Genomic DNA, 26,930 nt, shown 5'->3' with positions numbered 1-26,930 from the left:
AGTACAGCATTAGGATCATACATTCATCCTATCCCAACTCATCAGTCATCCCAGGTATATAACGCCTCTGGCATCCGCCAGCATACTATCAATCAATAATCAATAAGACACTCCGTCCACAACGGATGAAGGAAAACCAAAGGAAATAAGAAGAAGAAGAAAAAAAACAGTCTATCGCCCAGTCTGTCATGCGGGTGGGAATCAGAGGAAGCAAATCGAACAATCAACAGGAACAGCAGCAACTTTTAGCATGCACGCTGTCTAAAAGGGAAATCCGCCGGGGAATCCTCCGCGCTGTCCTCCTGCGTGCGCAAAGCCACCGCCGCCGCCGTTCATCATGTTGAACAGCACGCTGGGATCGATGTTGATATGGGTTCCTCCCATACCACCCATGCCTCCCATTCCTCCCATACCGCCCATTCCGCCCATGCCTCCCATGCCGCCGAAGCCGCCGTGCGAGAACATATCAGCGGGGTCCATCAGGTCGTCGCCGTTGTCGTAGGCAGCACGTTTCCTATGCTGGTTAGCAGATGCCAAGCACCATATTTAGCGAGGAACTTACTGAGGATCACTCAAAGTCTCGTACGCCTCACCAATCTCCTTGAACTTCTCGTCACCAGCATCACCGTCCCGGTTCTTGTCCGGGTGGTACTGGATCGCCATCTTGCGGTACGCCTTCTTGATCTCTTGTTCGCCCGCGTCCTTGGACACTCCGAGGATCTTGTAGTAATCCTTGCGCTGCGCCTTCTTCAGCTCAAACTCGGCCTTTCGGATCTCCTCTTGGATGCCCTTCTCGGTCGGGTTCGACTCTGCCACCGCCTTGTAGTCACGCACAGCTTCTTCCCAGTTGCCGGCACCGCCGTGCGCCTTGGCGCGCATCTTCTGCGCCTTGAGGTACCCGGGGTCCAGCCGCAGGGCCTCGTTGCAGTCTGCCACTGCGTTGTCGTACTCCTTCAGGTTGATGTAGGCCTGCGCCCGGTTCTGCAGAATCTTGGCGTTCTGGTCCTTGTTCTTCGGGTCGACGGTCAGCGCCTCACCCCACAGGTCGATGGCGCGACGGTAGTCCCTGGCCTTGAAGGCTGTGTTACCCTCTTCCTTGGTGCGCACCAGCTTCTGCACGGTCCGCAGCAGCTTGATCGCCGCCTTCATATCCGGATCCAGACCCAGGCACATCTTCAGCAGCTTCAGCGCCTGGTCCGTGTCACCCATACCATAGAAGGCCCGGGCGCGGATCATCAGCGCATCAGGGTCCTGGCTGTTCACCCGGAGCATGCTAATAGCAATGTCCTGTGCCTTGCCGTACGAGTTGTCATTGCCCATCTTCAACTGGGCCTCTGCAGTCATCAGTGTCCACTTGCGGGGCTCCTTGACACCTTGTCCGAGGAGCTGACGAGCCTGGTCGAGGCAGAACAGCACCATCGAGACACCACGGTCCTGCGAGAGAGCCTCCTCCGCCTGGCTGACAAAGCGGAGCATCTTCTCTGCGGCCGCACGGTCAGTAGCGGAGGCCGGGGGCTCAATACGAGACAGCACGTCAAGAGCCTCCGTCGGACGGCCCAAAGCGGTCAGGATACGGGCCAAGCGGTACATGATCTTAGTGTTGGTGGGGTCGAGCTCGCGGGCCCGTTCGCAGTCCTCCAGAGCAGCCAGGTATTGGTTGGCCGCCATGTATGCTGCAGCCCGGTTGGACAGGTAGACGGACGAGTTGGGGCTAATCTCGAGAGCTGTACCATCGTTACTAAACTGCCACCAGAATCTGCCTGAAGTCAGGTATTAACCTACCCTTGTTGAATTCCTCAATGGCGCGGGCATAGTTGCCATCCTTGAAGAATTTGTTTCCAGCCAGCTTGAAGGAGTCGGCCTCAGCGGTGTTTCCATTAGACCGGTGAGGGGGCGGGGTGGGACTCTTCTCCGTGTGAGTACCATTCACACCGTTGGTGGCAGAAGGGGAACCGAGGCGGGGATCGTTGGTATCGACGTCCATCGAGCTTCGCATATCATCACGAGCGGCAGCCATAGCGGAAAGACGACGTAGTTCGTCGGGATGAAGGTTGAGCGGGTGAAAGTTAGGGTCGTGCGAGTACCGATAATGAACGGCAGACAGCGACGACGCGGACCGGGGGACGGACGAGGGTTTCGACCGGACCGAGGCTGATTTGGAGGGAGTGGAGGTGGAACGACTGTGCGCCGGACGAGTAGGTTTTCGAGGAATGGAAGGACGTTGAGTCGGAGTAGGAAACGACTGCGGATGGTGAAGCGGCGGCGTAGGAGGAGGATGGGGGTGGCGAGAGGGAGCCGAATGAACGGTCTTTGCCCGGTGAGGAGGGGGCGGAGGTCGAGTCGGGAATGAGTCGTCGGTCTTGACTCTTGCGGATGGACGTGGGGGAAGAGGGGAACTCGCTGAATATGAAGAAGAATAAGGAGGAGGGGGGAGAGGAGAGGAAGACGGAGGGGGGGAAGAAGCAGGAATCGAGCGAGTGGGAGGAGTAGGAGGAACAGGAGCAGAAGCAGTCGTTGTCGGAGTAGATTTAGACTTGGAAGAAGAGGATTTGGAGGAAGAAGATTTGTGACGAGAGAAAAGATGCGGGAGCCCCATCGCCGCTGGGCTGACTGTGATTGGTGGCGCCGATCGAAGGGCAGCGAAGGCGGTGGAATTTGTTTCTCTGCTTTCTTCTTTCTTTCTCTCTCTCTCTCTCTCTGTGTCTCTCTCTTCAGATCCGCGGGTGTTATCCCTCACTTGACGCGGGTCTGCACCTGGTTAATTTATCAATTATTATTAGTCGTGTCGGTGGACAGTCAGTGTTAATCTATCACTGTTTCTGTCACACTCTCTTTCTCTTTCTCTCTCTCTCTCGGTTCTGTTCGTAATCCCGATTGTTATCACTGCTCGTATCGGTCTTAATCCGTCTCAAGCATTCATCATGATCGGTCGTATCTGTTCAGTTGCAGCTTCGGAAAAGAATGCCAGCGCGGAGTAGTATCAAATCAACTTTTAATGTCACTTCACTGCTCGCGGAATAAATAAAACACAAGCAAAGCAACAGCACAGCACAGCAAATGTCACAAACACTCAAGTCAAGTCAAAGTCAACACTCAACAAACACAGATGAATGAAGTGATGTGAAAAAAAGTTCAACGGCGCTGGCCTCCATCTGTCACGCTGCTACTAATATTAAATAGTCTCCATCCAGACGGCCCTCCCAGTCGCTCGAAAATTCGGAGGCTGGGTCACCGACCATCACTGGCTAGCGTCTTGCCTTCGTCATGCGAGTTGCCAACAGCAACACTACGCGCTGCCAATGATTCCCCTCCATCCTACGCCTCTAGTCTGTCATGGCGGTCGCAGTTTGACAAGCTTTTTCTCTTTTTACTATGTGGCCTAGACTATCTTAACACTGCGGTTGGCTTATCGCTCCGTCCACCTCTCTCTACCCAAGCTGGGGCCACCCGCATGTTGGTGCGTCCAGTCCACGTTTACCCTAAGTGCAGACGTGTAACATCGCTTTCCTTCTCACTGCCTCTCTGTTCTTCTCCTGCTCTCCCGCCTTCCATCTGCATCGGTCCTGCCTCCCCACAGTGCTCCACTTTCTTAGGCACGGCTGCTATTCCCCTGTTACGAAGAACGAACTCCTCCCAAAAGGTGTCCCAGTAGCAACTCCGCCTCAGCTTCTTTGACGATCTTAGCGACTTCACTCTTCATGCGGATCTGCTCTTCCGTATACAGCTTGATCTGTGGTTCGATCAGCGCCCTATGGTAGTCCTCTGAAATCCGCTGTAGTCTATTATGGATAATCCGATCCACCTCAGCTTGCTGGCCGTCAAGTAGCTTCCCAAGCTCGTGCTTTGCATTCTCCGTGCTTCCTCGGAGGACATCGTTGGCATGGTCCTCTGCTGTCTGTTGCATCAACGCCCTGATACGCTGTAAGCTTCCTCGTCCTGTCGTGACGAGCATGTTAGAATACTTCTCGACTAGCTGCGATAGAGTCTCACCTGTTTCGGAGGCACAGGCCTGGTAGGTTTCTTTCAGTCGCTCAGCGATCGCTTCGGCGAACGTTCGGTTGATACGCTTCTGTTCTTGCATGGTCCACTTTTCAGCCTGTCGAAACTGCTCTCCCATTGTCTGACGGCACGCGACGAGCGTATCTTGCAGTTGGACTCGGATTTTTTCAGGAACACCTTGCTTGACGGAATCAATCACCTGTGTGTGGAATTGACTGACCACGGCTTCCAGATCTTCCTTCAAAAAATGAAGGCAATGCGGGAGAAGTTCCGTGAAAGTCCTGTTGCGCGTTAGACTGATCCAGAGCATTCCTAGATAGCAAACACACCTCTTCCAGGATGAAGCTATCTTATCAAGCATTGGTCGGGCTCTGCAAGCGATTAGGTCGGTTTGGACTCTAGTGCTTAATCTTTGACTTACAAATCTTGATTCCAATCCTGAATAGCTGTCAGCTGTGTTTATTGCGCCTGTATGGAGGGACTTACTATCTTATGATATACTCCCCGACGGCGACAGATGGCCTTGTATGTATTCCATCGGAGTCCCCCGGAACTGCCTGGGGCATTCCAGCGAGAGACAGCTTCGGGGAATTGGACAACTGCATGTCGCGACGCTCGGTCTGTACCATTAGCGCTGCTAGGATTTGCCATCAGAAGACTTACTTAGTTTATTGAAGATGTTTACTTGGACAGTCTCCCTGGCGACACTGTCGAAATGGTTCATATGCGCCTCCGCAGCCTAAAAGGTCAGAACTGGATTAGGAAGGAGGAAGTGGACATACTTCTGTCAGTCCGCCAAACACACTTTCGAAGTCGGCTTCAATCTCTTTGATTTTCTGCTCTGAGGCGTCGCTTGTTGCCGTGCTCACCAAACACCACAGCTTCATCGACTGCAGGACCTGGTTCAGTTGGGTCAAGAACCTCCGAGACGATTCTTCTCTGGCCTTTTCGGTGAGCCTTACGCAATGGCGCTGTAGAAGTGGTATCTCAGTCTCCTCCAGTTCGGAGAAGCCACCAACGAGCTTTGCCATATCAGCCCGACCCCGGAGACCTTGGTAAGCCCGGGTCGACACGCAAAACACAGGAAGGTTCCTTTCCAGCTCGTCGTAATCACAACCTGCGGCCTGGATTGGGTTTTCGGTGTCATCTTCAAGTTCCTGGTCCAAACTCTGAACCTCCAAGGCAAAGTCGCGTTTGATCTGCTGTTTCGAAAACCTGTTCCTCGCCTCAATGCAAGATTTTATGACAGAGTGCTCCATTTTTTCCTTTCCGTCTTCTAGCTCTTTCAGCTCCTCCACTTTGCTGTCCATTTCCTCATTGATATGCTTTAGCTGAGACCGTAGATCCTTGCGCCGAACTTTGAGGTCCGAGAATCGGTTCTTGAGCTTCTCCACCATAGGAATCTCGGTGGTACCTGCCTCTTGAATGGCTGGCATTTCCAAGGGCTCGCTTCCGTGTGGCTTCTTGCGTTTGGGAGTGATCTCCAATACATCACAGCCGAACTCATCGCCAGTAAGACGTTCTTCAAGTTCTTCAATCTCGGTCTCTACCCATTCCAGCTGCGAGATGATTGTTTTCTTAGGCTTCTCGAAAGCGTTGATTTCGTTCTTCAGCCATTCAACCTTAGCTGGCAGCTCTTGAACTTCATTGAACGCTGGCAAGTCGAGGCCCAGAGAATGGATGACCTCAGTTGGAACTAGGTCGTCGGTTTTAGTACAAAAGAAAGTCATGTCATTGAATGCGCAATCCATTTGCATTTGCAGCTTGTAGTTCTTTCCGAGCAGGTCACGCGCGACTTTATCATCGACAGCCCGGTTGATGGGAGCTACAATCCAATGAGCCGAACAGCGTCTCATGTAATCTTCGGCGACGGCAACTCGCGCGGAATTGGAGTCAAAGATGCCAGGAAGGTCCACCAAAACCGCACCAGTTGCCAAGGCTGGGGCTTTGGTGTATATCCGCACAACACGCACAAGAGGCCAAAGACCAATGCCCTGGTTGGCTGTGTCAGTGTCGCTCGCAGAGTCTGGGTGTTCATCGGCATCTTGTTTCTTAGCAGACTTCTTGGGTCGGCCTCGTTTTCCCTTGCTGTCAATATAGGATTTCAATTTGGTAGAGAACGCTTTAGGGTCGTCTCCCTCAAAGCCCATAGTAGTCCCCAGGAGATCAGTGACTCTCTCGCTCGCCATCAAGTTGGCAACGGATGCGTTCAAAATGTCTTCGGGTGTCAGCATGGGGTAGACGGCCTTGATCTTGTCAAGAGCCACCGCTGCATCGGAATTTTTGGGGATTGCACCTCGAGTCACTTCATCCTGGTGGTCAAGGAGCTCTTCAAACAAGACTTCCAATTCGCGTTCCCACTCATGTCGCTCGATAAATTCGACTTCTGCTCTGTACTTCGTGGCTCCTTGGTTGTAGGAGATCTCCGTTGCAACGGCAGTAGAAGCACGCATGCAGTCTGTAGACAAGACATTCTTCTCATCTAGGATCGCGTTGATGAGTGACGACTTTCCTGCTCCGGTGCTTCCAACTAGTCCGATGATCACCTTCTCCGTACAGGCATATCTTTGGGTCCGCTCAATCTCAGCTTTCCAGTCTGCCTCATTGCCGAAGGCATCCGATCCTGAGAAAATGGCATATAGCTTCTTCAGAATCTCAACTCCTTTACCCACAGCGTTCTCCAAGGCGACGATTTCTTCGTTCGCGGGAATCTTGATATCACACTCTAGCGGGGACTCCTCGACCGAGTCTGCCGTGGCGACATCCTCGTCTGGAAAATCAGCTCTCGGCTCTGGTCTCGGCTCTGGTTCTGGTTCGCCCTGATCAACAAACATGGACTCAGGAACGACATCACGATAATCAACCTCTTCCTTAACCACGATGGCCTGTGGAACATTCGATTCGAAGTCGACATTATCAACCAAAGCTTTGAAATCGGCAACTGAATCCCGTCAGTCAACTCTCAAACCAGACCAGAGCAAAAGCACACTCACAATCAACGCAAGAGATCATCTCAGCCCTTCCCTGATCGACCCCCGCAAAATACCTTTCATACCAGCATTTCAAAGAACCTTCATAGTCCGCATTTATCCAATCCCAACCTTTCGTTTCAACATACTTGACACGATCTACGTACAGCTCCCGCATCCTAGGGGTGATACAAGTCCAGATGGCCTTGAAGTCAGGGCAAGCAGGTCCTTTCACGTATAATTAGCTTCCATACCCAATAACAAGTACAGTAAATCAAGCGGGAGGTGAAAGGAAACACTTACTATCCACCTGACCCTCCCAGCACCGTGCATGTTTTGCAGTCTGCTCAGCCACGAAATGCAACTCAGCGAATTGTAGAACGTCTATCTCCGAATTCTGGCTGCTCTGGGGTTCTTTCCTAGGAGCCCGGGACACCGACCTCGGTCTCGAGACGAGATCGCGTTGCTCCATTGTCAACCTAGTCCAGCGCCCTCACGACGAAACCTCAATGAAGTACTGCAACACAGCATACAAGAAGCAGCAGAGAACGAAGACGGCGATTACTATCAAGGAAATGTAGAAGATCCAGTAGATGAGGAGAACGAGGGAGCGGAACGCGAAGGTCAAGATAGTAAACATGGTTAGTTGAGGGGGTGACGCGGAGCTGATGGAGTGAATTGAGCGTGTCTTGCGAGTATATTCTGTTTGTTGATCCATGGTCATTCACTGCGTCTCTTGGTAGAGTTGTGCTTGTTTTCGCTTTGGGGTTGGCCATGGTGATTGGGTGTGGGGGGGTAGGAAGGGGAGATGAGGTGGTGGTGGTGGTGATGGGGATTGGAAGGTGTGGGATTATAGTGGTATGGTTTGGTTTGTATTGTATCACATGATGGGGATGGGTGAGTGACTGAAGAGAGTGTGAGAACGGGGTGAGATGAAATGAGATGGTAAGTACGAGGTAAGAAGTGAGAAGAGAGGGAAAGGAGTAAATGATCTATCACAGATTGGGTATCTCGAGCGAAGTAGAACAACTACCTAGTAAGCAGATAAAGGAGACCGAAATGAGATAATGTACAAGATGAAAGGCATCAAAAAATAGACAATAAAATAGTAATACACATGCACCCCCTAAAACACCCGGCTATGCTTGATAATTGGCGACGCCACTAAACTAGAACAAGGATTATGTTAAATTAGGATAGCCGGCCAGCAGCTGATAATATCCGTTTCCAATCCATCTCTCAACTCCGCCACTTTCCTCACACACTAAACGGGCACCTTCACCTCGACACAGCCCGGTTGGCCCTCCTCCTCGCAACCGCCGTCCACCGAGATCCGCTCGAGCCTTCGTCTTCGTCGTCATCCGTAGGTAGTGGAGGCAAGGGCCGATCAAGGATGTGCCGCCCATATGGCGGGGGTACATCCCTCCTCTGTGCTAAAGCAGCAAGATGGACTTGGCCATGAAACGAAGAAGGGCGGTAAGGCGCATAGTGAGCATCGGGGGTGGGTCTGGTGGTCACGGCGTAGTCGGGGCTGAGGTGTGGTGAGGGGCATGAGGAAGGTTTCAAGAACCACAGCTTCTCGTGCTCGAGCCAGACGAGACGGTTACCTTCGGTGGTAATGGTGGTGGTCACGGCCTGAGTGGTGACTGTGGTTGTGGTGGTCGTGCTCAGCAAAGGGCTGGGCGATTGGTGAGGGGTAAGGTCTGAAACACTTCGAGTTCGGGAGCTCCACGGGTGAAGGGAGAAGGAGGACGAAGGAGGGGGAGGAGGTAGGTTTAGTGTTGGTTGTGGCCTTGATTGTTGTTGGTACTCATGCTCGTCGGCTGTGACCGGGGGCTGTGGACTGTGGCAGCGTTGGTAGAAACTGAGATTGTTTTCCGGCTCATGGTGGTGGTGGTGGAACAGCGCAAATGAGTACTCTGATTCAGACACGGGACTGAAGATCGCGTCCGTCGAGCTTGGTCGTGGAGGGAGGTCGTGAGGTGTTAATGGGCTGATCGGGCTAACTGGAGTGGACGTGTCCAGACGAATACTGGGAACATTCGCTCGTCGCGGCGAGACGGTGAACCGAGTGTCGGCAATAGGCGGGCCTTCTAAGGATGAAAGGTCCATTGTGAAGATCTGAAAGACGGTATTAAGAGAAGGTAGAAAAAAAGTGGATGTAGGCCAAGCAATTGTGGGCAAATGTCACAGAAAGATCATTTGCACGCGACCTATGTACCGATGAAGGAATTAAAGTCGGTGTGGAAAAGTATGATCGTCAAGAATCGAGTGAAAATATACTTGGGGGTCCAAAAGGGAAGAGCACAGTTCATATATCAGACAGTTGTTGATACTTGAGGCAGTGCTGGAACAATGTCCACTGTGGGAAAAGGGTGGTGTTGTCTTCTGTCTGCACGGCTATGGCCAATTTCTTTGACGGGCACAGCAACAAAGACACAATAATACGAGCCAACAACACCCATGACAGTCAGGAAATCGCCTTGCGCCTCACAGTGGATTCCTCCTCGTAGTTCGTTCCAACCTCCTAATAGTGGACTGCAGCTGCGGAAAGGGCGCAAGCCCTGTTGGCAAAGCTTTCGGCTTGTCCGGCTGATGTTCGCCTTGGTTCAGAAGCGAACAAGGAAACCAATCCGTCGGCTCACGTTAAACCCCGCCGTAGAAGGATCTCCCGGTGCTCGATAGTTTCTTTTTTGCCCTTCGGGATGGGCCCGGAACTGGGGCAGAAGAAGGATTTTGGGGTCCGAGACTGGATGTGCTGTCATCGTAACCATGAAGCTGTAGTTTCATCGTGGAGGCGATCATAAGCGCAGATAGAAGCCCCTATGCATTTAGACGCCTTCTGGAGAGATTCCATGGGTCTGAGCGATATAGCATGTCGTCAAGTGGAGGCTGCGCGATAATGGGGGCATGTGGTTCGTTGGTTGAAGGATTCCGAATGAGGTTGGAAAATCAACACTGCCACATCCTTTGTCGTCCGAGCTTTGGATGAGTCCAATTCAGAGGGGAAAAGTATTTTGCGTAGCACTGGATGCTGCTTCAATCCCTAATCTATATTGCATGGCATTATTCATCGCGATGGCCATGTGGTAGCCTTAGTCGAGTCAGACACAGCGAGGATGTTGCCGCTGTCAACCAAGTAAACAGCACGTGTTGTTTGTTGGTGGCCCCGGGGCTAAAGGAGAATAGCGTCAAACCCGACCTCCAGATCACGGATCTCCCAAACCCCCAAACACAGCCACACACACACACACACACACACACGATCGTGAAATAGTTTACTTACTACACATTGACAGCGTCTACAAATCGACGATCGTCAATCCCTTCCAGAATCGCCCGGCAAAACCCCCCTAAAGAAGTAATCAATATGGCACAAATAGGGCTGAGGGCGACACTCGGATTTTAAGCCAGAGAATATCTGAAACAGCCACCCAATCAATCGCCCGCACTGGCGAGACCAATGTGATACACACCAGTGGGCGCAGACCAGCAACGAGACGAACCGCAAAATTCGGATCACAGCCGGTCGCCGATAAATGAAAGAGATAGAAAAAAAATTAATTCGAGATCTTGAAACATTTACGTTGTGTAGCCCCCAAGATCGAGCGGCCTCCCCGGATTCAGCCCTCCATTCAGCCTCCTGCTTAGTACTTGTTTGCTGAGTTCCTTCCAACTTGCCCCATGTCATCACGGCAATTACTTAGGTGATGGGTAGATCCATCCATTGAGATTCGGGCCGGCCCCTGTTGTCGGACATGTCCGATCGTTTGGCAGTTCTACAGCAGGTGTATGGCGTGGTGTTCTGGACCGGATGGAAATGATAGCTCTAGCACGGCATTGATTTAAATCTATAAACTGCTTCGAATTGGGTATGTGAAAGCTTCATGGGTTACATTAATCGTATCCAGCCACCAATTGCTTCACAAGAGAACTCCGAAGCAATCCGGGAAGCGTAAATATCTAGAAGGAAATTTCGAATAAAAGTGGTATAAGAGAGGATATAAAAAGCAACGAATCGGATTTCTCTCCCAAAAGCAAAACCGCAACTAAGTATGGACCAATCCCCGACACTCTTCACCAATTCACATGCGCCCAAGATCCCCGCCTATAGCGGCAACCGGACTCACGAGTGACCCGGGGCTACTATAAACAAGAAGGGGAATCTAAGCCAGGAAGAAAGCGGCGGCGGCGGCGGCACCAGCGAAAGCGAAGCCGTTGCCGTTGACGGAGCTGGCGGCACCGGTGTAGAGAGCAGAAGAGGGAGAGGGGCTGTGCGTATTGTTAGTATGATTGGTTACTTTTGAGAAAGGGTGTCAGGATACTCACGTAGCACTGCCGCTAGGGTAGCCAGAGCCGTAGGCACCAGCACCGCTAGGGATGACAGGGGAGGAAGACTTGGCGGGCTTGCCGCTGGGGTAGCCAGAGCCGTAGGCACCGGCACCGGAGCCACCACCGATGGTGCTAGTGGACATGATGACGGTGGGGACGCAGGTGGTCACGGGGATAACGGTGACCTGGGGAGCAGCAGTGGTGCCAGCGCCACCACCGACGGCAGCAGCACCGGAGGGAACAGCGCTGGGGGCAGCACCAGAGGGAGCAGCACCGGAGGGAACAACACCAGCACCAGCACCACCAGCAGGGGAGCTGCCGGCAGCGGGGGTGGCGGAGGGAGCCTCAGGGACAGCGCTGGTGACACCAACGGGGGAGACACCCTCAGCACCGCCAGTGGTGGCAGCAGCGACGGCCTCGGGGGTGGAGGTGGCGTGCAGGGTACCGGGGCAGTTGGTGACGGTGGGAGCGCAGGAGACGACGGTCACGTCCTCAGTGGAGTAGACAGTCTCGACATCCTGGGGGATGGCAGCAACAAGGCTGGCGAAGAGAGCGACGGTGGCAGCAGAGAAACGCATCTTGAATTGTTGTGGTTGGTAAAAAATAAAACCGTCAAGGTCGATAAATTTGATTTTTATGTGTGGGTTGTTTTGATATGTGAAACACAGGGAGAGCTGCGTTTAGATAAAGAGAGTGTGGCTAGTTGGGGTTTTGCGTTGGAGTTTGATTTAAAAGAGTGGCTGACCGAAGTCAATGGGATGCTTCAAGCAGGCAAAGAAGTCTGGTCTTGAAAGAGAAAGAACAGAGAGAACCAGGAACGAGCTGAGAGGGAGAGGGGGGAACCGGGGGGCCTTTGTATGAGCCGGGAGATTAACCTGGAGATCGTCTCAGGGACGAAAAGGGGAGAGCGCAACTGCACGCGGGTGGAGTTGATGGCCCCCGAGTCAATCAGAGCGCCGATGCGGTGTGTGAGAGTGAGAGGGTGAGGAGCAACCTTTCCATAGGCAAGTTTGGGGCAATCCCGCGAATTGGCCCCCCTCTCACTTTCCTCTCTCTTCTTTTAGTTCTTTGGGCTCCATTTTTCGTTTCGCGCCTCGTGGGTTCTGCGCCCGTCTCACCCACGTCTCTTGGTTGGTCCAACCAGCCCCTTCGCCTGTCTGACTAGACCAACTAGTGCCGCCAAGTGACTTTCGTCCCTGGCCCTGAATTACTGTCCATGCTGTCCAAGCTGTCCATGCGTTGCGAGACAAGTGCTGTTGATCGGTCGCTCCATTGCTCTTTTCGACCGGAAGAACACTTCGACTAACTCTTCGGCTCAGGGGAGGGGGGTGGAATTAATGGGGTCGGTAGATAGATACTTAGTTGGGTCATCAATGGTTCCCCTACTGGATTTTTAGGTTCGAACTTTTTTGGATTTCAAGCAATAGTAGATAGCAATTATTTACTTTGATGGACCGCGCGGGATTCTGTACCTGCATCGAGTTCAGGCACATCGTCCCGTCACTACTACTAGCAGTACTAAGTCCGGAGTACATCACCACTATGAGTAGTTTACTTCCTTACTAGTAAATATTCTCGGTCTAACAGGCAGTAACATTTAACATCCCAACGGCAAGTAAAAGCGGGAAAGGATGGGCTCAGTTTACTGGTCAACTTTTCTCAATCACTTGTAAATAAACCTTCCAAAAAATTAGGATGTCATCATCATCCACCCTCCCGATAATCAAAAGGAAATAAGTTCAGGGGGCAGAAACCTCGCTTTACTGAGCCACAGGACGTTGAATGCCAACTTAGACTTTGTTTCATGTTTCTCCCTACTGTCCAATCAGGGTTGGGAAAGGTGGAGCCTGCAGGCTGTTCCTGATGCCGTTGGCCACTCATCGCTCTGGCCACCATCCCGCTGTGGCTCTCTCTTCCCCGCTTTTGGCCCAATGGCTGGTTGGCTGCTGGACCCACTTATGCCCCCTGTCTCTCTCTTTTTTCCACCTGGAAACTATCTACTACTAACTAATCTCGTCCTCGATACGTACCATTTTCATCTGGAGGTTTCATTAGTAGGGTCGCTTCGGATAAGTGCGCATGGGTTGGTTGTTATTACTATCGTGAACTGTTTGGGTGACAGGTGCAAGAGTCCCACAAAATTATGATTCCATAAGATAAGGGCGTCAAAATTATATTAAAAATAAAAATGAAAACAAGAGAATAAAAATAAAGAAACAGCAAAGAAAGAAAAAACAAACAAACAACGTGTCGGGTTTAACCGTCTCCCATTGTCATTGTCCAGAAGCATTCGTCAGCGGAAGCAATCTCTCCCGTCGTTTGCGTGGATTGCAGCCGATCTACTACTGTGAGGTACAAAGGCAGTAGATAGATACTAGTAAGTTAGCAAAGTGGTGTTGTCACCCCACGTATGACACTCACCACATCTTCCGATTCAGTAGTTATACCGGCTATTTTTGATGCGAACGCGCTGTTTCTATCCCGAGCAGAACATACCCTACAAGGCAGGCAAGTCAGCACACACACACTCTCTCTCTCTCTTCTTCTAAATCAGGAAGTGAATAATTCTCGGCGCTTTTTGGCATCCCTGTCAGCATCGGTCTAGAAGCTCATCCGACAGGTAAAAGACTTCTTCCATACAGCTCCGGCCCCGTTTCTATTGGTATGGGGGGGCTTCATTTGCTGAGAGCCAGGCCTGGCTCGGCGCCACGGTCGCATTCATTAATTGCTTAATCAAAGCTTAGTGCGTAGTGACTAGGCTGCTCTCTGACTAGTCTGGATGTCGGACATTGTATGAGCTAGTAGTCTAGCTATCATGTTAGTTAGCCATGCTAACTAGGTAGGATAATAATAATAATATATGGCTCGAAATAAGTTGATATTATTATCGCACACTCATTCCGCACCATATGTCTGCTGGGTGTGCGTCAACTTTTGACGCAGTCTTCACGAGTCAGAACCGTGTTCCTTGCTAGTTAGCTAATGGCGCAATAGCAAGCGATGATCTGATTGGAAGAGCCAGGGGGAAAGGGAGAGTGCGAGCGAGAGAGACGGATTGTGTGTGTGCGCAAAGACTGCATACAGTACGTAGGTAGCTTAAGCGCCGAGAAAAGACGGCGGTTGACAATCATGTAGCAATCAGGAAAGTGACCTACATCGGATGGATCTTCAAAGTCGAAATCTATGAATCAAATGCCGTGGCATGAATAATAGGGCCCAATTGCCAAGTCTTGAATTTTTGCCCAGTCTGTCTAGTCTACCAACTGAGTGATGAGCTGTAAGTGTGTATAACAAACACAAAGGCTAAAAATCTGCGTCTGCACATCATGACTATTATCAGCAATGAAACTATTGAAACCCTTTTCTTTCTATTAAAAGCTCAGACTTTGTGCTGCCATTGCAAATATTTGGTTCATACTACTACGTACTTGGTTACTTACTATAAGGGACTAAGTAGTTTACAGTAGGTCTCCGGATTTCTTCCCACGGTACTCCGTAGTTTAGTCCAGTCCCGTTGAGAAACGGAGATTTTCTGGATTCTTTTTTTAGGGCGCGCGCTCTCGTGACGAACTGCGAAAAAGGGGGGATCTGTCAGGGTTTTATGCCCAGTCTTTTAGGGACGACAGGCTTTCCCTGATTGGCAAATCAATAGTCGCAGTGTCTAGTCGTAGTTTATCTCTATATATGGAGTAGTATCTGAGGATATACTATCTTCCGTCTTCGTTCTTTGTTAGGTGAACCGCTATAGTAGGGGAGACTATAACTACAAAGTAGAGAGGAGTTAGCAAGCAAGAGGAACTTACTTAGCAATCATATGTTAGTAACTAGAACCCAACTCGTTAGTAAATCAATACATAAATCCCGAGGAATACATCGAACCACATGCCATCAAACAAAATTATTGCAAGTGAGCCGACGCTGATGATGATGATGATGTGTGCAAGAATTGAGTTTTGATTGCTCCACCGATCAACAGGGGAGAGGCGGGCTGGCAGTCGGCGTGAAATTCTACTAGACTACCTTACCAAAGGGGAGACGCGGACAGCGGACTACATCCTTTACGGTTTACCCCAGTTTTAGGGGCTCCTTGCGATGGATCCATGGGGTGTTGCGTACGTCCAAAAGGCAGGCATTTCCCCCATCCCCTCTCTTAACTCTAGATTGTGTGTGCATCTGTTTGTTATTTTCTCAAATTTGTGGACGAGGGATACCTTTCACCGTACTACATCATCCTATTCCGTGTATTGATCTATTCAGCGGATGGCCCCTATATTGGCTTCGGTGCGGCAAATAAGCGACGCCAGCTGGGGAAGTGTTGGGGTTGTTGGAAGGATGATGATGATGGTATGTATGGGCCGTCTTGGACGGCTAATAGCTAACTAACTGCTTCTACGGGAGGGAGGATTGCCAATGTGCTTGGCTATTTGCCCTTGTCTTGTTCTTTCCTGGGTCATCGCGTCTACGAGATCGCCATATCGATCTATAAGAAAGAAAGAGCAAGGAAAGGGATTGAGTGAACTGCATGAAGTCAACAACAGGCTTGCGACTAAATCTTGTGATATGTGACGAGAACGCACAGATGGTGACGGAACCCTGCATATACAAAGTAGACTACTCCGTACTTTGGGCAAATGCCGGCGTCAAAGCGACAATTTGGCTGTTTGTTACACCCATGACCTACTGCCCTCTACTCCACAGTAATCATCAACAGTAAGCATCCTTGGGGGGGCCAAACCACCACTGATCCAGCAAAACGGCTGGATGATCGGGTGGGGGAGGGCTTGTCCAAGCGAGGATCGTCATGCCGCGCGTCTACGGGAAGATTTTCCAGGTACGCACAATCAACACTTGGTCAGCAGGGCAGGACCCTGCACCAGACTTCCAAGAAGTGTTGTTCATTCTATGGAGCTACTAGCACTAGTTACTTGGTTGACATGGTCCGGGTGGATAGATGATGGGTAGATAGATAGTCGTTCCCTACGATGAACATTGCTAACCCCCCCGTGAACGTCATTGGGTTGACCCGAGCGTTTCGCTTAGATATCACGACGAACCGTTAGGGGTAGGGCTTGCGAGAATTGATTGATTGATTGATTGATGAAGATGATGATTAAGAGGATGTGTTTCTTTCTTTAGTGGTCCCTTTAGATTGGGTGTCATCTTTATTATTGGCCTGTCAGTCGGGGGCGCAGTGTTGCCATTTGGCCCCGTTGCTATGGCGGTGCAAAGGCTTGGGGGGGAAGAAGGATTGCTATTTTAAACCGGTGTGGGTCTGGATCGATTTGTGGCTGCGGAAATCGTCCAAGTTGGCGGGCATCGGGATCGAGGAGAGACGGTAGAGAGATTCGTCACAGATGGACCGGATGATGTCAGTTGTCCCTAACCAGTAGCTATCTATCCATATAGGGGGGGGGAGTGGGAAAGAAGTGTCCGGTTCGGTGTCTGTGAGAGTGAGGGATTTGACAAGGCTGAGAATGGCACGTGTCAATCGGTATCGGTAGCTGACGCGTTGATGCACGGTAACTAGTAGTAGTTGCTTGGTAGTGATGGTGAGGGATCTACCGTTGAGAATCAGACTGTGATAGATTAATATTACGGTGCATGTATAGCCGTGCTATGCACCAGAGTGCTACTAGTATGTCCGATGTCAATGCGATTGTCTGATCATATCGGGCCCGTGTTACTATGATCGGACAGCATCGAGGACCATAATCCTAATGTGTGAGTGTTGTGTATATTCTTAGAACTGCGTAACGGCTGCCGAGATGAATTTCTGCTGAACAAGCACCGTCGGGGCATAAGAGGGTGGAGCCCCGGAGCAAGATGCCGGCGCAGATTGGATGGAGCAGCCATCAATATCGATAGTGGCACCGAATATCAGAGACACTCAACCGGCGGATGATGTAAAACATCCGCACGCTACTAAGTCGTTTTGGGTGAATTGTCCTTCGACATTATCCGGTTGGTATGTTGGACCCTGACACACTAGATTTTATTTTTATTTTTTCTTTCTTGAAAGACAGCAGCTCCCGTCGACATCATCAAGAAAGTCTGTCGGGGTTGACGGGTTCGTAGAATGGAAACTTTGAGGAAACATGGTTCGAGTCAGGCGGAGTCGATCTTTAAGTTCAGAGATTTTTTTGATGTAGGATGCCTGACTGGCCAGGCCAGATGATTCAGGCACCCGAGCAGATTTCCCCCTTCCACTTCAACCCTCAACTTGATACAAAACAATATAGAATGCTACTAGTATATTAAATTGACAAGTATTAGAATAGATTCGAAACAATCACAGCTCTGCTACCCACAGACATCAAAGCTTAGACATAAGGAATGAACTGGAGCTCTGTAGCTGTCAAGAATAGTAGCATTGGATTCCCAAAATATCTCTCATCGCAAGCACTTCTCGTTTTTAGGCGCCATTTTGAAACAGGCCGGTTCCACCAGGCCGGCGACCCTCCAGCGCCTCCATTCGATCCCTCGCCGGTCGGGAGTGCGGAGCATTGAAATTAGTACTGATGACAGGAATGATGGCTATTGAACTATTAACTATTTAACCAATGCTGCAGTGACTTTCTTGTCCTGACTAGTTTATAAATTAGTCTAACTCCTCACAGGCTCACTCACTAAACAACCAACGACAGTTCAAGTCAAGTGTCAAGTGGGAAAAGAAAGAAGGATCTTGAGTGGTCACCCTACGAGCGGTGGAGTCCAGCCGCCAACTGACAAAATCGACACAAAACTCGGCCCCAGTTTCAAAAGCAAGAATCGCTGGCCTCGCCGAGTCACATCTTCTCCTCTTTCTTCCTTCCCTTCCTTCCTTCTTGCTTCCTCTCCTCTCTCTCCTCCTTCTTCCCTATATATCTACTATCTACTATCTACTTACCTTGTCTTCCATTCTTATTTTATCATCATCATCGCTGGGGATCAAACATTCGCTTAGTGCTTTGATTCATCGTTTTTTTTTTTTATTGTATTCTTGTCTTTCTTCTATTTCTCTCTTCATTCTCTCCTCCTCTTCTCATTCCCCCCTCTCCGATCAGCCAACCCCTCTTGTCAGCCAACCGCCGCTTCGTCCAGCCAATTAACCCCACGGCCCTCTTTGTTCCGACCACCTCGTCCAACTCCTCCTCTTCCTCCTCCTCCTCCTCTTACTTATCACACCTTCTCCTCTTTTTCCTCTTCCTCTTTCTCTTTCACTTAATCTCTTTCCCCAGTTTCCCCCCGTCCCTCTTTCAAAGTGTCCCACTCAAACACCGCCGATCTGGCTACCTTGGCTGACCCCAACGAGTTGTTTTTGCCTGGTGAGAGGCAAAACAATCTCGCAATGTCATCCTCGCCGGTTCCTCTCCTCAAGCCGCCCGTACCTGGCAATCGCGGCAACAACAGTGGTTCCCGACCTCCCAAACTCACCTTGGGAATTCCTCCATCTCCAAATGTTCGTCCGGTCACGGGAACCGGCGTTCCTGTCGCTACCGCCGCCGCCGCCGCTCCCGCTCCCGCGCCTGCTGCTCCAGCAGAGGTCCCTCAGCTGCAGCGCCCAGCAGCTCGCCCAGCGCCTCCCCAGCTACGCCTGAAAACCCCCATGGGCAGCAGTCAGAATGTGCAACAAGTAAAGAGTCGACCCGCTCCCCCACCGTTGGCGACCACCGGCTTGAACGAACCGAACGGACACTCGAGATCGGGTAGCTTCACGTACCTGGACGGGAAGGCCAGTGGGCCCGCCTCCGCTTCCTCCTCCAACTATTCAGCCCTATCGTTCGCCATGGGCCTTCGCCAGCCTCACGGCAGCACTCCGGATCCGTCGTCAGCGATTTCTGTCTATTCCGACCGGGAGAGTGGGGTACAGATGGAGCGCGATAGCAGTGTGAACAGCCTAATTCCGGATCTGGACAAGATGAGTCTGGAAAAGGGCAGGCCCCTCGATGTGGATGATTTGGACGATGAGGCTTGGCTTGCAGCGAGTGAACAGAAGAAGATCGTGGAATTGGGTAGCTTGGGTGAGGGCGCAGGAGGTGCTGTCACTCGATGCAAGCTCAAGGAGGGCAAGACGGTGTTTGCGTTGAAGGTGGGTTTCTTTCATTTCGCATTGTCTGGTGGTTGGGATGCTAATACTCTCTCTCTAGATTATCACTACGGACCCCAACCCCGATGTGAAGAAGCAGATCGTTCGAGAACTTAACTTCAACAAAGATTGTGCCTCAGAGCACATCTGTCGCTACTACGGTGCTTTCATGGACAAGTCAACGGGGACCATTTCCATTGCAATGGAATTCTGCGAAGGTGGCAGCTTGGACAGTATCTACAAGGAGGTCAAGAAGCTTGGTGGACGGACGGGAGAGAAAGTGCTAGGCAAGGTTGCCGAGGGCGTCTTGAACGGGTTGACCTACCTTCATAGCAGAAAGATCATTCACCGAGGTCAGTCGAGTTCCAGATCCGCAGTTTCTCATCATTCAGCTAACACGTGTTTCAGATATCAAACCATCGAATATTCTTCTTTGCCGAAATGGTCAGGTCAAGCTTTGTGACTTTGGTGTCAGTGGAGAGTTTGGCACCAAGGGAGACGCCAATACCTTTATCGGCACATCGTACTACATGGCCCCTGAACGCATCACTGGCCAATCATACACCATCACCTCCGACGTGTGGTCACTCGGTGTGACCTTGCTCGAAGTCGCCCAGCATCGCTTCCCCTTCCCTGCCGACGGCACCGAAATGCAGCCACGCGCCGGTTTGATCGATCTACTGACCTACATTGTCCGCCAACCGATTCCCAAGTTGAAGGATGAGCCGGACAACGGTATTCGATGGTCCGAGAATTTCAAATACTTCATCGAATGCTGGTACGTTGAAAAAAAAATCTACTGGTGTATGAATTATACTAACTTTATCGTCCAGTTTGGAGAAAGAACCCCCGCGACGAGCGACTCCCTGGCGGATGCTCGAACATCCTTGGATGCTGGACATGAAAAACAAAAAGGTCAACATGGCCAACTTCGTAAGGCAAGTCTGGGATTGGAAAGACTAGATTGCCTGCCTGCAGCAACTGGATCTCGGCAATCATTCATGCACCTTCCGGACGGAATGCTCCACCTCTAATACGATCGCACATAACGGTCTCTCCTTTGATGCTTACAAGTGGCTGGCCCTTGGTTGACCCGGATGTCAAAAGCATACGAATTGTGATCATGACGACACTCATTTTCTTCGCGGCACTGTCTATCCTTTATTGGAATCATGGAGTTGGGAATGTTTTCTTCATTATCATCACCCGACATGATCACGCCTTCCTTTAATTTGCCTCCCCGCTGGTTCAGCATTTGTCCCGTCCTGTGCATTGCGTCCGATTGTCATCTCGGTTCTTTATTTCTACCCAAAACCGTTGTCATTTCATCCAGCAACCTGAGGTTGTTTCTGTTCAAAACCATCGCCAGCGGTGCTGACGCTTGTTCCTCTTTTCCGGTTGAGACGGTGAGAGATTGGTATCCTTGGTTTCTATCTATCATCTATCCTGTCGAGTTTGTTCCATATATCATCCTACATACATTATCCTTTTACCATCCTCATCCATTGATCTGGTTCATCATCATTTCCGCCTTTCATTCTCCGATTGTACGCATGCAGATACATACATACAGCCACACGGAAGACATATCCATTTACAGTCTGATTAGCCTGTTCTTTCTGCTTGTGAGCGTGCGTTGTGACAAGGCAGGGTCCGCATATTGTGTATAGTGATTGGCACCGGAATAGCGATACAGGAATATCAAGACTGATTTCATTAGAAAAGTTGTCCTCTCTAAATATGAAGTATAGGGTACAGTGGATCTACTACTCACTCAATCCATCATTTCCTAAGACATGATATCATAGTAAACGAACTACTAGAAAATTTGCGTAGCCAAAAACCCTAGCTAGTCCGGAAAAAAAAGGGAAAAAAAAATCCAAGAACTGATTAAGACTTGTAGTTATCCTCTCATTCATTAATATGCTAGATTATGCAAGCAACCTTTCACTCGTTCACTAACTAACCCACTCACTCAGTCATGCAAAGCTATGGAAATATTGACGATATATGTATAGAGAGAAGTAGAAAAGAGCAATGTTGTATGATTTCACGCTCGAAAATAACAGACGAATAAAATAAGATAGCTTCTAGCTTTCTTTCTGTGTTGGATGGGACGTTCCATTTCACGGACTTCAAACAATCGTGTCGTACTTCGTAATCTGACCTTGAATTAAGTGGGATCTGAAGGGGGTGGTGGTTGTAAATGAATCACCGATTGACAGGCTGAGCACCCAACACCCAGCCAATACCACTGACAAGTCCATCAGTGACCATGTTACTGACGACGTCTCGCTTGCGGACGCGACCTTCGCCGTCTGGGTCCTCGTTCGACATCGAGGAGCCGCTGCGGAGATGAGATGCAGAAGGGACGGAGTGGTCGTCCTGGTCGTGGGTGTTTGTCTTTGCAGATGCTGCAGCTGACCGGAGCGGGAAGGCATTCTTCTGCAACGCTAATGCGGCGCCGCGGGCTACCTCGAACAGACCCATGGGAGCTTCTTCATGATGCAGACGGTTCTGTGAGGCATGCGCCCGTGCTCGTCGGGCTTGGTGCTGTCGCGTTTCGAACGCGTCTTGTTCGCTGTCCGTGGGGCCGAAGCCTCCTGGAAGGGTGGTGGAGGTGAGGTTGTCGGCTTTGGTGTCCCAGATGTCCTCTTCCTCGGATTCGCGTGCGCGGAGGGCTGCGAGTTCCTCGTCGCAGCGGCGCCAGGCGCCCAAGATTTCAGGAAGAGGTTCGGGTGTCGGGGCAAGTACAAGGGCGAGAGAGAGGAGTTCCATGCGTTGGGAGAGGTGCGTGATTTGGGTTTGGTTGTTGGGGGTGGCGCTGGTGGCTGGGGCGCGGTAGCGGCCGGCGTTGTAGACGGCTCGCCAGGTGATGTCGTCTTTGGGGGATGTAGGATTGGTGAGAGGGGAGGATGTGGGAAGAAGGGATGGGGGAGTGAGACGGGTGAGAATGTAGGAGTAGGCCGTGCCGAAGTCGTTTGAGGAGAGGGCGGAGGAAATGGCGAGGGACATGATACGGCGTTCGGCGGTGATAGCGGCATCTTCCTGTGAGGGAGGGGATAGGAAGGGGGAGACATCTTCGTCAGATGGAGAGTGGGAGACGCCTGCGAGGACAAGGTTCCGGCCAATGGCTAATAAGTCGTCCAATTTGGTGTAGCTCTTGGGGTTCTGGTCGAGAACTTTCTCGATGAGGGAGAGAGGGTCTGGGTGGACACGGATGCTGACTGGCTGGAAAGGGACGCCGTGCTGCAAAGTAAGGGAGTAGAAAGACAGGGCGTGTGTGGCGGATATGAGAGCTTGGATCTGCTTGAAGGAGGCAGAATCTGAGAAGTGAGGTTGGAAAGCTTGTAGACTGCAGGGCATTAGCGTCTGTCCAAGGCAATGCGCGTTTATTTTTTTCGACTTACATGTCGTATGCTCGCTTCATTCCGCCCCTGGTCCTATTTCCGTTGCTCGCGTTGTCGTAGGCTGTGAAAATGGCCTCTTTGACGGCTTCTTCAACTTGTGTAGAGCTCAGGGTCGAGCCAGAGACAATGTAAATGCTCACAGCAAGGTGGTATTCTGTTGTTGTTAGTAAAGGCAGAATAACAAAGACGTTTTCCGTGCTCACCTTTGGCTTCAAGCAACGCTTTCAATGTTTCTGCCTCGACGACATCCTGCGGAACTCTCCAGAAGAGACCATGGTAGGCGGGATGGTCGCTGGTGTGTTCCGTGTGATCGGCTTGCCAGTCCCGTAGCCATAGCAATTGTTGGCGAGTCTTGCTCCAGTCATGACCCGATCTTGCTTGTCTTACAACAGAGGCTATGACACCGCGCAATTCGAGCAGCTGCGTTTCCTGATTATTGAGGAGACTGATGCTTGCCGCCGTCCTGCACGGAATCGGATGGCCTAACTCGTTTAGTATCCCCAGAGAGAGGCAGATACCACTGAGGAAGGAGATTGAAGAGGCTGAAGGACGCGTCAGAGGGTTTGAGGCCACCAGCAGAGCATTCTGCAACAGAGATACCCTTGATGCCGACGAAATCGGCGCTGGATCGAAGCTCACGCTCGGGAATTCTGAGTTGTCCGGTGAAAAGAACAAATGTTCTTCGAGCTTCAGGAACTCCGCGATGCGCGCGAGTACTCGAACGGAACCGTCCAGCGCCGGAGGGCTGGGATCAGCGTTCGCATATACGACAGCAAGCCCAGTCTGTCCGTACCTCCTTCGCAAGTCTCGCAGCTCATCTTCGGACAGGCCGTCATTCTCTTCGGAATATCCGCCTAAATCGACATCCTCAGGCCCATCCCAATTAACGAAGGCGTTCACCGCACTCTCATGATCAACCAGGCTTCGTGCCAGCAGCCACTCATTGACTTGCTGCCATCCGACACCTGAGGCTGATTTTGGTTGCGCTTCATCCTGAGGTAGAACAATCGAGGTCTCTTGCATCGCTTCATTGAGTCTCCGTCTTTTAGACCGGTTACTGCCATACATCCACGCACCCACAAGGCCGCGTAGGTTCCGCACCAAGTCCATGCTGCTCTTTGTCGCACCGGTCATCGAAAGAAGGACGTTAATCGCAATACTGTTGTCCATAGACTCCAAGATATCCAGCGAGAATGTTTCGTCTTGGCTGGGGTAATACTCGTAGTTCAATCGGAGTAGCGGTAAGAGACTGGAGATCAACCATGTGCGTAAAACTTCCGAGCGTTGGTAGAAGGGGAGGAGAAGATCGAGGACGAGGGGTTGAAGAGCGGTTTCTAAATCGATGCGATGGGCCCGGTGAATGAGGAATTTGGTGAGAAGGTCAGAGGGATCCTGGCTGTCCTCGTCGCCGGGATACTGTAATGGTAGTAAACGGATCTTCCGTACACGTCTCCTCACGACCGCGGCGGGTAGGTCTTTAACGGGGGAGGTATCGATGGTAGCACCACTGGTTTCAGGTAGCTGTTCATCTACCAGCGCCTGCAGCACTGGTGTGTAGGAGCTAGGCTCTGTGCTCTCGGGCAGAAAGGTCAAGATGATGCGCAAGACACGCTCGAGCGGGAGGTGGGCAGGGAACTTTGCCTGCAAGTGCGGAAGAGCAGCCACATTGCCGGTGGCACAGAGATGGGTCGCTAGAAGAATCGCATGAGCACCTGAGAGCCCTTGAAGGACCGCCATGACGTCTGGAGAGGGAGCAGCAGAGAGAGCATGATGGAAGAGGGTGATGTGTTCGGGAGACACAAAGACGTCAGGTGCACGGGCCAGGGTCGGGGCGGAAGGCGGAACAGGCGAATCATCGGCGAGGGAAGAAGAACCTCAATCGCGATCCTCACCTCCGCTCCCTCGCAATCCTAATCCCCTCGTCTTGCTCCCCCCCGTCCTTCCCCACCACACTCACTCACAATGGCTTCCGGTTTCGGTAACAACGGCGGTACGTCTATCTATCCTTTGCTGTCAAGGTTCATTGACAGCCAGAGTGTCCGGGTTGGCCTACATTGGGCGCCCGACATGTCACTCTCCCGCGGACATTCCCGGCTAATCCCAATCGCTCTGTGCAGGTCCTTCCCGCTGCTACAACTTCTGGCAGGAGGTTCTCGGTTGCTACGTCGTTAACGGCGGAGAGGGTGAAGCTGGCAAGAAGAAGTGTGTGCCCGCTCTGGAGGATTACTACGAGTGCCTGCACCACAAGAAGGAGGTACGCCTATCTGTCTAGCTTCATGCGATCAAGTTCATACTCGGTTTTGCGGATCTTGCTAACACTGTCCCCGACGCTTAGGCTCTCCGCACGATGAAGATGCAGGCCGCCTACCGCAAGGCTGAGGCCGCAACCCCCCGTGAAAACGCGCCCAAGGCGGAACAGATTCGCAGTCTGGGACTGCTAGGGAAAGAGGAGGAGGCAGCGGCATTTTTGGCCAAGGCTTGAGGGATGATATGCGCATATCTGGTGCGAATACGTGTTGATTTTTTCCATTGTCACTAAAGCTATGCTGTTTTTTTCTGTTTACCCCTGTGGAGTCCTTCGATGTATAGAAATGGACAGTTTCATTGATCAATTTTGGGGTGCTTGCTGCGATTTCAATGGAGGGAAGGATATCTGATCGGTCGACTAAGCCCTGTAGGACGTGACAGGTATCGGTGGTCTGGGAGTAGCGGAGTTCCACCGAAGCTTGTGACGCTTTTTGCATAGTAGCTACTGGTTGTAGTATAGCTTCAGCAGCGTCTCCATTCAGTAATTGGTTGTATAGCTGTTCATTGATTTATTGGGGAATGGTGTTTGTTCTGGTGATGCTTCCAAGGTCATGCATGGTAAAGCCGCTGCCAACGTACGCGGGGATATATAGTAGCGCACTTTCAATATATATATTTTGGCCTCAGGATCTACATGCCGCCATGAAACGGAAATTCACAATCAATACTAGGTTACGTTACTTTCAAATGTGGATCACAATGCTCCATTGATTGAACAAAACAAATAGCTGCCATTGATCAGGACTAAGAATGGTTGAATAGACCGTTGTGGGAATAGTTCGCGCCTAGATGTGAAGTAGTGGTAGGACTAGTAGTATGTGATCTATATTTTTTTCAATAGGTTTCACTTCAAATACAGACTTTCTGATTGGCGGAATTGACCAACGTCATCTACGCGGGAAATGACAGCTTGGGAGGAATCGAACTAGTAAGTAGTTGGTTGGTTGGTAACTACGGAGTTACCAGCATTTCAGGCAACTGTCAAGAACCTTGTCACAACAAGAGGAGAGGGAATCACCGCCGAGAAAGAAACATTGGTTTGGGGGACGACCGGATTCCGAAACTGAAGGAGGCCATCTGGCATTTCTTGGCGCTGTTGGTGGGCGATCGAAACAAGCTCACATGGCGGACTTGATGAGAAGGTAATTTTTTCTTGCTGCTAACTAGATAACTCCTAGTAGTAGCTATCTAGTAGTAGTACGTAGGTGATACGTAGGCAGATGAAGTTTTAAGGAAGAAGACAAGGGCAAAACCGCTACAAGTACGGAGTAGAGTTTTTTCCATTTCCTTTTTGTTTTTTACATTACAAGCACCAATAGAGGAGGTTACTTCAGCTGTGCTGCGTGCAGGAAACAGGAAGCTGAGAGGACAAAAGAGGGTCAAAACTGGAGCGTTCAGCCGCGAAGGTATCCCGGGCGGCGCAAAATTCCGTGGATCAAACCGACCGGTCAGCCTCATGGATACGCAGGACAGACAGCTTTTGGGGGGGGAGAGAAGGGAACTCGAACTCCAAAGGAAGGAATCGCAGTGCAGCAATTTCGCGCCTGTCGATCCAAGCGGCGGTTTGGCGCAGGGAGGAATCACGTGACAAGTAGAAAACCTTTACGGGAGTGGGGGGCGCTAACCCCGAGGCAGACTAGCGCGCAGGGCCCAAGTATGGGTAGGCGCGCCCAGCCAAAGATGCCCCCAATGATATAAACAGGCTGCGTGACCTCGAGGGGAGGCAAAGCAGGACCGGAGGACGACTTGTTGATACTCCTGCGCATTTACTTTGCAGGCCAGACAAGGCTTGCTCCCTTCACCACCACCTCCATTCCAGTCAACGCACCACCACCACCACTTCTTCAC

At 51.1% G+C, this 26,930-nt stretch overlaps 8 protein-coding genes across 8 annotated transcripts; 3 read left to right on the top strand and 5 right to left on the bottom strand.

Annotated features, from left to right (window-relative positions):
• Positions 1–261: 261 nt before the first annotated feature.
• On the bottom strand, positions 262–2,596 carry AKAW2_31227S (DnaJ and TPR domain protein; the record flags this gene model as incomplete). Its single annotated transcript, XM_041687828.1, has 3 exons — positions 262–514; positions 563–1,724; positions 1,783–2,596. 3 exons carry the CDS (start codon positions 2,594–2,596, stop codon positions 262–264), a joined length of 2,229 nt encoding a protein of 742 aa, XP_041541674.1.
• Positions 2,597–3,613: 1,017 nt separating this feature from the next.
• AKAW2_31226S (uncharacterized protein) lies at positions 3,614–7,440 on the bottom strand (the record flags this gene model as incomplete). Its single annotated transcript, XM_041687827.1, has 9 exons — positions 3,614–3,936; positions 3,991–4,280; positions 4,329–4,370; positions 4,421–4,437; positions 4,486–4,619; positions 4,663–4,738; positions 4,782–6,940; positions 6,993–7,196; positions 7,272–7,440. The coding sequence occupies 9 exons, from the start codon at positions 7,438–7,440 to the stop codon at positions 3,614–3,616; spliced, it is 3,414 nt and encodes a 1,137-aa protein (XP_041541673.1).
• An 806-nt stretch (positions 7,441–8,246) lies between these two features.
• On the bottom strand, positions 8,247–9,080 carry AKAW2_31225S (uncharacterized protein; the record flags this gene model as incomplete). Its single annotated transcript, XM_041687826.1, has 1 exon — positions 8,247–9,080. One exon carries the CDS (start codon positions 9,078–9,080, stop codon positions 8,247–8,249), a length of 834 nt encoding a protein of 277 aa, XP_041541672.1.
• A 2,054-nt stretch (positions 9,081–11,134) lies between these two features.
• Positions 11,135–11,878, bottom strand: AKAW2_31224S (GPI anchored serine-rich protein; the record flags this gene model as incomplete). The annotated part of the gene is made up of 2 exons (XM_041687825.1): positions 11,135–11,240; positions 11,298–11,878. 2 exons carry the CDS (start codon positions 11,876–11,878, stop codon positions 11,135–11,137), a joined length of 687 nt encoding a protein of 228 aa, XP_041541671.1.
• A 6,749-nt stretch (positions 11,879–18,627) lies between these two features.
• Positions 18,628–20,328, top strand: MKK1 (dual-specificity mitogen-activated protein kinase kinase; the record flags this gene model as incomplete). The annotated part of the gene is made up of 4 exons (XM_041687824.1): positions 18,628–19,368; positions 19,427–19,718; positions 19,774–20,143; positions 20,199–20,328. The coding sequence occupies 4 exons, from the start codon at positions 18,628–18,630 to the stop codon at positions 20,326–20,328; spliced, it is 1,533 nt and encodes a 510-aa protein (XP_041541670.1).
• A 209-nt stretch (positions 20,329–20,537) lies between these two features.
• AKAW2_31222A (uncharacterized protein) lies at positions 20,538–21,035 on the top strand (the record flags this gene model as incomplete). Its single annotated transcript, XM_041687822.1, has 1 exon — positions 20,538–21,035. One exon carries the CDS (start codon positions 20,538–20,540, stop codon positions 21,033–21,035), a length of 498 nt encoding a protein of 165 aa, XP_041541669.1.
• A 541-nt stretch (positions 21,036–21,576) lies between these two features.
• On the bottom strand, positions 21,577–24,512 carry AKAW2_31221S (secretory pathway Sec39 family protein; the record flags this gene model as incomplete). The annotated part of the gene is made up of 3 exons (XM_041687821.1): positions 21,577–22,720; positions 22,776–22,929; positions 22,979–24,512. 3 exons carry the CDS (start codon positions 24,510–24,512, stop codon positions 21,577–21,579), a joined length of 2,832 nt encoding a protein of 943 aa, XP_041541668.1.
• Positions 24,513–24,737: 225 nt separating this feature from the next.
• Positions 24,738–25,257, top strand: AKAW2_31220A (uncharacterized protein; the record flags this gene model as incomplete). Its single annotated transcript, XM_041687820.1, has 3 exons — positions 24,738–24,765; positions 24,893–25,029; positions 25,111–25,257. 3 exons carry the CDS (start codon positions 24,738–24,740, stop codon positions 25,255–25,257), a joined length of 312 nt encoding a protein of 103 aa, XP_041541667.1.
• Positions 25,258–26,930: the final 1,673 nt, after the last annotated feature.

Source organism: Aspergillus luchuensis, chromosome 3, assembly GCF_016861625.1.
Source record: "Aspergillus luchuensis IFO 4308 DNA, chromosome 3, nearly complete sequence".
Classification (NCBI taxonomy): domain Eukaryota; kingdom Fungi; phylum Ascomycota; class Eurotiomycetes; order Eurotiales; family Aspergillaceae; genus Aspergillus; species Aspergillus luchuensis.
This window is presented reverse-complemented; position numbering and strand designations above follow the sequence as displayed.